At 37.8% G+C, this 12,717-nt stretch overlaps 1 protein-coding gene across 5 annotated transcripts in view; it reads left to right on the top strand.

The window, feature by feature from the left end:
* lrrn1 (leucine rich repeat neuronal 1) overlaps positions 1-12,161 on the top strand; it is a 142,603-nt gene extending 130,442 nt beyond the window's left edge. For all 5 annotated transcript variants that reach the window (XM_069936949.1, XM_069936947.1, XM_069936948.1 and 2 more), the window contains one exon: positions 7,380-12,161. In XM_069936949.1, the coding sequence (XP_069793050.1) occupies positions 7,602-9,752 (2,151 nt within the window). In that variant the 5' untranslated portion in view covers positions 7,380-7,601 and the 3' untranslated portion in view covers positions 9,753-12,161. The remainder of the gene's footprint in view (positions 1-7,379) is intronic.
* Positions 12,162-12,717: the final 556 nt, after the last annotated feature.

Below are 12,717 nucleotides of genomic sequence, written 5' to 3'. Positions count from 1 at the left end.
GAGAGTGAAGAGGTGACTTGGTATTTTTTTTATTGCTTCAACCTGTAAAATGAACCTTTACACAGGGCTGCATAAGCAGTGATTTATCTCAACCAAAGGTTGGCATATTGATGTAATGTGAAAAAGTTTATTGTTCCTACTACAAGGCTGGCAGAAAAAAATAAAACGGGTTTGATGTTTTCAAATTACTCCCATGATTGAGAACACAACAGTGATGAGACCTACGATTAGTTAAACAGAAGGCCAGTGTTTATAGTAAGGAGTGACATGGTTGGGACTCATGTTACATTGTAGTTGCACCCAGGGGGGCTTTTAGACTTTCTCTGAGGAAACATTCATGTCATTTGTTCCCTGATGCTTAATGCAAATAAGCAGAGCTCTTGGAGTGGCTAAATTGATCACCCATTCTAAAACACAAGATGGATTGCAGAGCTACCAGAGAGAAATATATAATGATTGGATATTGGGTGTGGCTTAACAGGTAGCACATTCTCGCAGGAGGTAAAACACGAAAATCTGTAGACACCGTGTTTGAAGTAAAAACACAACACTGGAGAAACTCAGCAGGTCAAACAGTGTCCTTAATATAACAAAGATAAATATACATAACTGATTTTTTTTTAGGCTTGAGCCCTTCAGATGAACGGCTCAACCCTGAAATATTTGTTCTGTATTTTTACAGTACACTGTCTGACCTGCTGAATTTCTCCAGGATTGTGTTTTTCCAAGCACATTCTCACAGACTGAGGTTATGGATTCATTTCCCTTTCAGTAGTCGACACAGATTCTGCAGTACTCCACTGTGCTGCCCTTTAGAAGCATGTAAAAAATTCCAGAGCACCCCAGCACACAACCTGACATTTCTATCCTCACTTAACGCAATCTCATCAATATCACTGTTGTTTCAGGGAATTTTGCGTGTTTTTGCTTTTTCCATTTCCTGCATTACTTAGTTATTCACAAATGTACATTGCCTTCATTAATAAAAATGAAAATGGCTAAAAGAATATTGACATTAATGGAAGAGTTAAATTTGGTAGATATTTGGAGGACATTGAATTCTAAAGAAAGAGATTATTCATTTTATTCTTATTGGTTTGATTCTTATTCTAGAATTGATTTTTTTTAAATTTCGGCTCATATCAAGGAAGGATTTCGTATGTACAATATAAACCCAGAATTCTATCAGACCATTCACCATTATTGATGTCATGTTTAAATTCTGCTAGAATTGAATCAATTTATAGATGGAGATTTAATTCGTCATTATTAAAAAATGTAGAATTTTGTGATTTTTATGAGAAGTCAAATACAGATGTATTTAGATACAAATGTTAATTCAGTTGATAATAAATTTGTATTATGGGATGCATTAAAAGCTTATTTAAGAGGCCAAATAATAAGTTATTCAATTAAAACTAAGAAAAATTATCTCAAGGAGGTAGATAAATTATAGAAAGAAATTGTAATCTCGGAAAAACATTACAAAAAAAAAATCTGAAAAGAAAGGGTTAGAACAACTGTACATTGCGACATTCAGAAATTGTAAAAGGTGCTATTTAAATGTCATTTGTTTGATTTTTATTGTTACCCCCAATGTAGGATTGGTGTGTTTATTTTTGAGATTACTCAGTCGAGAAATGGGAAAATATTTTCCCAACTAATTGAACAAAAAATACTTTCTAGTGGATATGTAAAAACAATGGTCTACAAAATAATATACAGGAGCTTTTTGTTTTTGCCATGCCTGGAATTTGAGAACATCGCCTTGCAAAATTTTTGCTTTTTTGTTTTCCAATTTATGTTCCAACGTTGGAGTCTTCATGACATCCAATGGCAGGGCACAAAGTTGTAACATTTTCCCTGTTCTTAAATCAACTGTACTCAGAACCTGTACCAGGTGAGACCTTCTGTTAGAACAGTAATCCTAATCCAATTGATAGAGAGGAATGAAAATGAGAGATCATTTTTGAATTGATTTGTTTGTAATTTCTCCCCATTCTCCCCCTTTCTCTTTTATCTCTCTTCCACACTCTTTCTCAATCATTCCCCTCAGTGACATCCCTTCCCCCAGCATTAACATAACACGACTCTGATACTTTGCCTTTCAATTTGACATTGGATCTGCAAAAAAAAAACAAGTTGATATATTCTCCATTGTTGCTGATGGGTGATGTGCTGCTTGACAGAAAAGTTTTGACTATTGAATAATTACACCCACTGATATTTACACTGTACCAGTGGACAATTTATTCAGTACTAAGGCCTCTACCTGTTAACACACTATCTCCATTCCAGACTAATTGGGTCAACAATAAATAAAAAGTGATCATGGCCTCAATTGGAGCTTGCCTGGGAGAAATGTGGAACCACTTTCATTTTCTTCTGAAGTGTGGATTGCCCCATCCACAATTTGCATGTGAATAACATCATTATTATCATGGTTTCCAAAGCAAGAATTAGAAGTGCACGGTTATGCAGGCAGCTCTGTTTAAAATGCCCCAAGGCTGCACTAAACCAGGCAATAATGTTGAACCATCAAAAAGGAATATCATTTGAAAAGGAAAACTAGCTCCAAATTAGAGAGGCAAATCACATCCAGGAGGCAATGAGGTAACGGTCATCATTGGAGATTGTTGAAGACATGCTGTTGAAGTGAAATTGGTTCAGAGTTGGGTTTATTATTTTGTGTGGATGTGTGCAGTAGCTCTGCAGCTACTCTGCTGACAAGGGAGAGATAAAATGCTGCTGATTGTGTGCAGTTGAATGTGCAAGAAGCTGATCTCTAATATAATATTCTAATCCTGGAATGTACATTTAATTCTGCTTTCATTTCCCCATGCATTTGTGGTGAAGGATTTTGTGCTAGCCTAAATGTATTTGTAATTTTGTGGTATAATGCATTATCTAAATAATCATTCTAGTTTATGCTGTGAAAAAACACAAATGCTGGAGAAACTCAGCAGGTCGAACAGTGCCTTTATGTAGCAAAGGTGAAGATACATCGCCAACATTTGTGTGTATTTTCGCTTCACCATGGTGTCAACAGAATCCTGTGTTTTGCCCCTGGTTTATGTTGGATTCAATTTAACTTTTGGGTTTGTTTTGGTGACATTGGGCCAGACTTTGCAATTAAAAAAAATATAATGAAATCAACCTACAATTTCTTCAGCCATAACACAAAGTAAATTCTGAATCTTTGGAGCTCATCCCAATGTACCACAACACAATCTCATTTGACTTGCCATCGTAGGACGTGAAACCAGGTCAAAACGCTTGTCCTTGGTTCACAGGTAGGAACTAAACAATTCACATTCATACATTTTTAACTAATGGTATGATAAATCTTTATTATTGTCATGCAACATTTCTGAGAGGAAAAAATCTGAATTCATGCAAAAAGCTAATTTTTGTTTCTTGTATCTCTTATCCAACTTTTTTCTATCTTACTTTTGCTATTTTATTTTACCAGATTTGAAATTTAAATTTGAAATATGGACTTGGAATTTCATAGAAACATAGAAGATAGGAGCAGGAGTAGGTCATTCGACCCTTCGAGCCTGCTCCGCCATTCAACGAGATCATGGCTGATCTTAAAGTTCAGTACCCCGTCCCCGCCTTCTCTCCGTAACCTTTAATACCCTGATACTGAAGAAATATATCTAATTCCCTCTTAAATATATTTAATGAACCTGCCTCTACTGCCCTCTGTGGCAATGAATTCCACAGATTCACCACCCTCTGGGTAAAGAAATTCCTCCTCATCTCGGTCCTAAATGGTTTGCCTATTATCCTCAAACCATGGCCCCGGGTTCTGGATTTTCCCATCATTGGAAACATCCCATCTGCATCCATTCTGTCCAGTCCTGCCAGAATTTTATATGTCTCTATGAGATCCCCTCTCAATCTTCTAAACTCCAACGAGTACAATCCCAATTTGCGCAATCTTTCCTCATAAGTCATTCCTGCCATTCCAGGTATCAGCCTGGTGAATCACCTCTGCACTCCCTCCATTGCAAGAACATCTTTCCTTAGATAAGGTGACCAAAACTGCACACGATACTCCAGGTAGGGTCTCACCAAGGCCCTGTACAGATGCAGTAAGGTATCCTTGTTCCTATACTCAAACCCTCTTGATATGAAGGCCAACATACCATTTGCCTTTTTAACCGTCTGCTGTACCTGCATGCTCGCCTTCAGAGACTGATGTACAAGTACCCCTAGGTCTCTCTGCACTTCCCCATCTCTTAATCTATTGCCATTCAAATAGTAATCTGCCCTCCGAGTTTGTATTACCAAAGTGGATAACCTCACATTTATCCACATTGTAGTGCATTTGCCATGTATCTGCCCAGTCCCTCAATTTATCCAAATCACACTGGAGCTTCCTGACCCCCTCTTCCGTGCACACAACCCCTCCTCGCTTAGTGTCATCTGCAAATTTGGAGATATTACATCCAATCCCCTCATACAGATCATTAATGTAAATTGTGAACAGCTGGGGTCCCAGTACAGATCCCTGTGGTACCCCACTGGTCACCGCCTGCCACTCAGAAAACGAGCCATTTATCCCAACTCTCTGTCTTCTACCTGCCAGCCAGTTCTCAATCCACATCAATACTTTGCCCCCAATCCCATGAGCCTTGATTTTGGAAGCCAGTTGTTAATGCGGGACCTTATTGAAGGCCTTTTGGAAGTCCAGGTACACCACATCCACTGGCTCTCCCCCATCTATTTTACCTGTCACCATCTCAAAGAATTCCAATAGATTTGTCAAGCACGATTTACCTTTTGTAAATCCATGTTGACTCCGTCCGATCCCTTCTCTGCTAGTCATATGCTCCGCTATTACATCTTTAATAATGGATTCCATCATTTTTCCCACTACTGATGTAAGGCTCACAGGCCGATAATTCCCCGCTTTTTCTCTACCCCCCATTTTAAATAGTGGTGTAACATTAGCTACCCTCCAATCCATGGGTACTGATCCTGAGTCTATCGAGTTCTGGAAAATAATTCTTAAAGCATCTGCTATCTGAATGGCCACTTCCTTGAGTACCCTAGGATGTAGATTATCATGCTCTGTGCTGCTTATTGATGATTCTTCACTCTCATTATGAAGGCCCACAGTTGCTTTGCCAAATTATACAGTGCCCGAGGATTTGTTCAAGGCGTTCTACTTTATGAACATTTGGGTTTTAAGAATTTTCAGTGGAAAATCCAGCAAAGTCCACAATACAGTACAGTATTTTTCGTTGTTGGTGAATGCAAAATAGGAATATTAGGTATTTTGTGATGTCAATGCATTCTAGCATTTTCATCAAATGATAGAATTTTTTTGTTGAGGATAACCTTTCCACATAAAATTGTCAATCGCAGAGGGTCATTAAAAGTCTGCAGAATTCAAGCTGAACATTTTAATAAAAGAGACTGTTGTTATTTCAAGGTTAAAGAATGATAATAACTAAAGACTAAGATTTTTTTTTGATAGCTGCCATTGAAATTGATATTCATGAACAAGTTCATGAATGATTCTGATGGAGTAAATAAACAAATACACAAAATAAATAAGCAAATGGAGAGACATCAGTTCTTTCCTACTCATTGCTTTAAACCTGAGGTGATATAAGAAAATGTTTAATTTATACTGTAATCTACTGTGATCTGAGTTGTATTGCCTGACAGGCTGGTAGAAGCAGAATTCCTAACAAGGTGTAAGACAATTAGAGAAATCCTTGAAGGGTGAAATGTTTCATTTTATGGACAGGTGCAAGGAAGTGGAACTAATTAAACAGCAAAAAGCCATCACCGACAAGTTGGACAGAATGTTCCCCTCCTACCTTGTATTATTGTGATTTACTTTTGACAGATGTCATTCATTTCACTCAGTGTAACAAGGTGTTGGTCTGGTTATTTTGTCACCTTGGCCTACAAATGTTATTGCTTCATCACATTATTTTTGTAGGGGACCATCATTGGGAAATAAGAAATTAAAGCACCAATATTCCCATTTCTCTATTAGGAATAAATAAAGACAAGATCAGCTGTTTCAGGGATTGATTTGAGGATTAAATATTGAGAAGGACCTCTGGAGGTCTCCTTTGAATAGTGGATTCATTATTCTTCCTATCTATTGTAAGAGGAAACCCCTTGCCTTCCTACTATGCCATGGTGTGTTAAGCTGCACACCATTCTCTCTGTTCAGCCTTAAAGAGTTAGCACAGATTGTGTATGGGTTTCAGCCATGGTGTTCAGTTAGATTTTCAAACTCTATCAAGAAAGTGTTTAGGTTTTGAGCTTTTAGGTCAAAATCTGATAATCTGGCATGTTCAGGACTTTACTGGCAGATTTTTCAGGTTATTGGATGTTGTATCCAACATGTATTTAAAATACACACTTTTAAAATATTCAACTGTGTTGTAACGCAATGTCCCAGTTAACCTGACAAGTTTAATGGGAGCACGGGGCATGGGCTCTCAGCTTGTTGGAACGAAGCATGGGAACTACGGCCTGGCAAGTTTGAAAGAAATACAGGAACTATGGCCCTAGGAATGAATAAATATCATCTGTTAAACTAAATGGCAAAACATCAGGATTTCTGAATGATTGGCCAGTGGATTATTAGACTTCTACTGCATTGTCAAATGGGGTCATTGACTCTTCGCCTCTGTGGAGTACTTTTGCCCAGTTCATATCAAAGGAAACTGACATGGTTGAAACTGATGATACCTTAATTCACCCAAAGGTGCCCATGCACATTTCCAAATAACTGTTGTAAGTAATAGGAAATAGATTTTACATTTGGGTGGAAAATATAATGAAGGTGGGACGATCAGTGGGGAAAAATGAATGTGCCTAATAATAATGCAATATATAAATCAAGTATTGGTGTCAGCTGCAAAAGAGCCAATTAAGTGGAGAACAATGTATGTAAACGTCATATATTGCAGAAGTAAAAACACCATGTTGGAGAAACTCAGCAGGCCAACAGTGTATATAGCAAATATAAAGATACATAACCAGCATTTCGAGCTTGGCCTGCTGAGTTTCTCCAGAATTATAACCACAGTATCTGCAAACTTTTGTTTTTTACATGTATATTGCTGAAGATGCCATTGGAATCAGTATCTATAATTATCTGTTATTCTACATTCTAATTATTTGAAGCCACGCTTTTGAGGTACAGAAATGAGAAAGAAATCCTATCACTATTTCTACTGTTTCCAAGTTATTTGAACAATGTTAATTATGTGCCCAGAAGGTATTTTTTTTCCTAACCCAACTCCATGAGATGGAGTTAAGCTCAGGGTCTCTCTATTTTTCTAAAAAAAATTGCAACAGTGTGATTTTGTTTTTTTTTCTTCTTCTCAACTTTGCAGAAACCACTGGGAACAAGATAGACTTCTTCAAATGCACTATAACTAAGGCATCTCTGAGGATCAATATAATTCCAGCTCAATAGAAGTCCAGCATTTAATGCATCAGGTATCTCACTGTATCCACAACTCTTCTGCATTTGGTTTCTACATCTGTTGGTTTAAGTTGTTCAAGCATTGAAGTCCCTTGATAATTAGTTTCTACAGAGAACATTAGTGCTTAAAATGGCAAAAGGGAAGATTTGTTCACTCCTCCATTGTGTGATGATAGGCTTCCTGACTATGTGCCTAACTGAAGCAGCCCTGCAACATAGTGAATGCCCTCAGCTGTGTGTTTGTGAAATCCGTCCATGGTTCACACCACAATCAACATATAGAGAAGCCGCCACTGTGGACTGCAATGATCTGCGTTTAACCAGAATCCCTAGTAATCTCTCAGCTGACACTCAGGTGCTCTTGCTTCAAAGCAACAATATTGCCAGGACGACCAATGAGTTTGAGCAGATGTTTAACCTCACTGAGCTTGATCTCTCTCAGAATAATTTTACCAATATTCAAGATGTGGGCTTGACCAACCTTACTCATCTTACCACACTGCACCTAGAAGAGAATCAGATTGCAGAAATGCCTGACTTTTGTTTGCAGGATCTTACTAGCCTCCAGGAGCTCTACATAAATCACAACCAGATTAGTAGCATATCGGCCAAAGCTTTTTCTGGCTTGAGGAATTTGTTGAGACTTCATCTAAACTCCAACAAGCTGCGGGTGATTGATAGCCGTTGGTTTGAGTCTACACCGAACCTAGAGATCCTCATGATTGGGGAAAACCCAGTAATTGGCATTCTGGATATGAACTTCAAACCTCTGAGCAATCTGCGAAGTCTGGTTTTAGCAGGAATGGATTTGACAGAAATACCTGGCAATGCTTTGGTTGGCTTGGACAGTTTGGAAAGTCTCTCTTTCTATGATAATAAATTGGGAAGAGTGCCTCAGCTTGCACTTCAGAAGGTGCCAGCTTTGAAATTCCTGGATTTGAACAAAAATCCCGTTCACAAAATTCAAGAAGGTGATTTCAGAAACATGCTTCGCTTGAAAGAACTCGGTATCAACAATATGATTGAACTTGTTTCTATTGACAGGTATGCCTTGGATAATCTCCCTGAACTTACAAAACTGGAAGCCACAAATAATCCAAAATTGTCTTATATTCATCGCTATGCATTTCGGGAAGTTCCTTCCCTCGAAAGCCTCATGCTGAATAATAATGCATTGAATGCCCTTTATCAAAAGACAGTGGATAACCTCCCTAATCTGCGTGAAGTAAGCATTCATAGCAACCCAATCAGGTGTGATTGTGTAATTCAGTGGATGAATTCAAACAAGACAACCATTCGCTTCATGGAGCCTCAGTCTATGTTTTGTGCGATGCCTCCAGAATATAGAGGACAACAAGTCAAAGAAGTTCTCATGCAGGAGACTGCTGAACATTGTCTTCCAATGATTGCACATGAGACCTTTCCAAATCATCTGAATGTAGATGTGGATATGACTGTGTCCTTAGACTGCCGTGCTATGGCAGAGCCTGAACCTGAAATCTACTGGGTCACACCTCTCGGCAGCAAGATCACAGTAGACACCCTATCAGACAAATACAAGCTAAGCAGTGAGGGAACTCTTGAGGTTTCTCACATTCGCGTTGAGGATTCTGGGCGGTATACTTGCGTTGCTCAGAACTCTGAGGGAGCAGATACAAGCGTTGCAACCATTCGAGTAAATGGAACCTTGCTCGATGGAACTCAGGTACTGAAAATATACGTGAAGCAAGCTGAATCGCATTCTATCTTAGTTTCGTGGAGAGTGAATTCTAATGTCATGACTTCAAATTTGAAGTGGTCTTCAGCAACCATGAAGATTGACAACCCTCACATTACATACACTGCAAGGGTCCCTGTTGATGTCCATGAATATAACCTGACTCATCTCCAGCCTTCTACAGAATATGAGGTCTGCCTAACTGTATCCAATATCCACCAACAAACTCAGAAGTCATGTGTCAACGTCACCACGAAAGGTGTGACCTTCTCACTGGATATTTCTGATCAAGGGACAAGCACTGCTCTTGCAGCTGTCATGGGGTCAATGTTTGCCACCATTAGCATTGCTTCAATAGGTGTTTATATTGCCAAACGCCTCAAGCGGAAGAACTACCATCATTCATTGAAGAAATACATGCAGAAGACCTCCTCCATTCCCTTGAATGAGCTTTATCCACCACTTATAAATCTATGGGATGGAGACAGCGAGAAGGACAAAGATGGTTCCTCTGACGTGAAATCGACACCTGTCGACACATCAAGAAGCTATTATGTGTGGTAACTGGAGGAATTTTGCTTCTAGCTAAGGGAGCACAAGACTTTTTTTGCTTTTATCTGCAAAAGTGAAAGTTCAGAACCTTTTTTGTATTTTGACTTTGCTAACTTGTGGCAGAGCTGTGAGGACAGGTGGATATTTCAGACTTTTAGTATAGCGTATCGCCTTTGTTGGATTTTTTTTTAAAAAGGCAACTCCATTTATCTTGTTGAATGCCTCAGTTACCGTGCTTGATTATTCCTTCTTCTCTCCATTGCAGAACTCCCAAAAATAAATTAGTGGTAGTCCAGGGTACCTGTTTTTAAAAGGACAACAAACCTTTGGAAGGCCAGTCTTTTCACGAAAAGCTCTTTTTTTCTTTAATTATCAGACACTGATGCATTTCCATGTTAGTTTTTTTTAGAATCTTGAAGCTGACATATGGGATTAGACCCTTTCATTCTTCTATTGAATGCTGTTAGCTAACTAAATTGTATTGTTGTATCAACTATAAGTTGCTTCTTTTTTTTTGTTGAAAACCCAAATATCTGTGAATTTTAGTTGCTACCTTTGCTTGAATTAGTTCTACAACTTAGAAAAATGTGTGGTTAATATTTAATAAAACAATAATAGAATAAAATGCTTAAAAATTCTCCTTTAAAAGGGTACATTTTAGGAGATTTTATGAAGGGATTTTAGCTGCCAGGTTTTTCTGAATGTCTCTAATAGCATTTAGTATCTATGGTTTAACATGAATTTTATTGTGAGAAGTAGACTGTAAAATGAGGACAAAACTACATTAAATCATGGTTTTGATCTTGATTTTTATAGAACTTTGAGTCTCTGATTAAAGTGTTCATCTTTGAGGTTATCCCTATTGCCTCTGCAGTGTGACATTTGACAAATTGAGGTGCTAATGCTAATTCTTTGATTGTGGGAAAAAATTAAGCTGATCATGGGAAGTGGGTTTTGACACCTGGCAATATCAATGAATCATTTCAAATAAAAAGGTTATTGTGGAGCTGGGACCAATACTGATGAGGTATAATTTTTTGTAAGTGGAACTGAGGTTAAATGATCCTCAATCTCTTCTTTAATGAGTATAAAAATGGAAAAAGTAGGTTTTCATATTTCAGTACTTAAGTGAAAATTGAAAGGTTGGCCATACCTTGAGCCCAACACACTTTGGTGCAGCCTTTTTGTCTTGTGAATAATTAAATAGCGTGTCACCCTGTAGAAAATGATTAACCCTCCTATGGCCTCAAATTTAATCTAATGTTTCACGTCTTGAAGCCTCTCTGCTGCCTGAATTGAGGTGCATAGTGAAGCTTTGTACCCTGACTGAATGCAATAAGCAATGAATATATTTTGTCTGTAGCAATAATCTTAAAAGTTGTGCTGTGTATTTGAAAGCAACACCAGGATCTGCAAGTTTACTGCCTTTTGATCATTTTGTTTCCTGCTTTGGCCATTGATAGGCACCAAACTCACAACAAATGACTGAGCTAAAGATGCAGAACTCTTTAAGGCTTGACCTTTTTATTCACGGCAGTTGAATGGTCAAGAGCAATGGTCCTTTTCAAATTTCAGAGGCGGGAGAAATGTTTATCAATTGAATCTGAAGTTTATAAATCCACTGTATGATCTCTTTGAGAGAAACTCTGTCCTAAATATGTCTGTCAAAGGCATGATCTCATGATGTGGTCTGTTTGATCCCGTTAACTAAATTAATGCACAGAAGATATTCAATTCCATATTAAATGTGTAGATCCTTTGTTTTCCTTTTGGGTTCTGTTTTGAATTGTCTATGACCTTCCACAGCTCTGTGGTTTAACTGCCTTTGGGTCTTGAATCGTTTCTTTGTTTTCTGTAGAGGCTTTATTCCATTTCTTATTGCTATTGAAATTGATGGGGAGAGTGTTATATACTGAGGAAACTGGGACTATTTTATGCTAGAGCATGCACACTAATACTGTAAGAGCCACTCTCAAGTGTGATGTGGCTCTTATAGTGTTCGAGTTCATGGTCTAGCATAAAATAGTCCCAAGTTTCCTCAGTATATAACAGAGAGGGTAAGAAGTTGAAGGAATCCTTAAAATCAGGCTGCAGGATGAAGCTGTAATAAACAGCAATGGGTTATGCTAACATATTGAATTGCTCCCTTCAGATAAAAGTGCCATAGGAAATACAGTTTGTGACAAAAATTTGTGCTGCCCTTCAAGGCCTTTTACAAACATTGGCTTCCTTGAGAGTTATGCTATGCATCGTAGTTAGTTTACTTGACAAGTATCTAGCATTAGTCTGACTAAAATGCAAATGATTAAATGTGGATATAGCACAGTTTCCATACTTACAGGATGATGAAAGAATTCCCAGATCTGTAAAATGCATTTAAACCAGAGTATTGTTAATTGTGATTGGCACAGGATGACAGTTGTGGATGTGTTAAAATTTTTGATTTAATAAACATTTGCTTTTTACCATAATCATAGGTAGCCATCATTCCTTTGTTCCAAGGATATTTTTTCATTCTCTGTTGATACTCTCTCTTATTGTTGAAAGGAACAAGCAACAGACAACTCAGCTTGTGAAAATGGAAGCTTGATAAGAAATATTTTCCATCAATTGGTAGGAAAGAGAAGATTTCATGTTTTTAAGTTATTATTCTGGCAATTCTAGCCTTTCTAAAATGTGGCAAACTGCCCATTGTGATGCTTTGTTTCTTCAAGGTTGTCCTTGGAGGAGATGGATGATTTGAAATAGATAACCTGATTCATTCAATTTTGATGCAGAAGGACAATGTGTTCATCACCAATTTTTCCTCTTTAAACTATCATCTTCCTTTAGATTATATATTTTCTCTATTTTAACAAACTTGTTTGTTAGTACTTGTATTACATTTCAAACGTGCTAGAAAGGATTAGACCATATCTGAACACACATAATATTTTGCTGGCAACATAATACTGAAAAAGAAACATTAAAGAGCAAG

This window comes from Narcine bancroftii, chromosome 5 (assembly GCF_036971445.1).
Source record: "Narcine bancroftii isolate sNarBan1 chromosome 5, sNarBan1.hap1, whole genome shotgun sequence".
NCBI classification, from domain to species: domain Eukaryota; kingdom Metazoa; phylum Chordata; class Chondrichthyes; order Torpediniformes; family Narcinidae; genus Narcine; species Narcine bancroftii.
The sequence above is the reverse complement of the archived record's forward strand: the minus strand, read 5'-3'. Positions and strand labels throughout refer to the sequence as shown.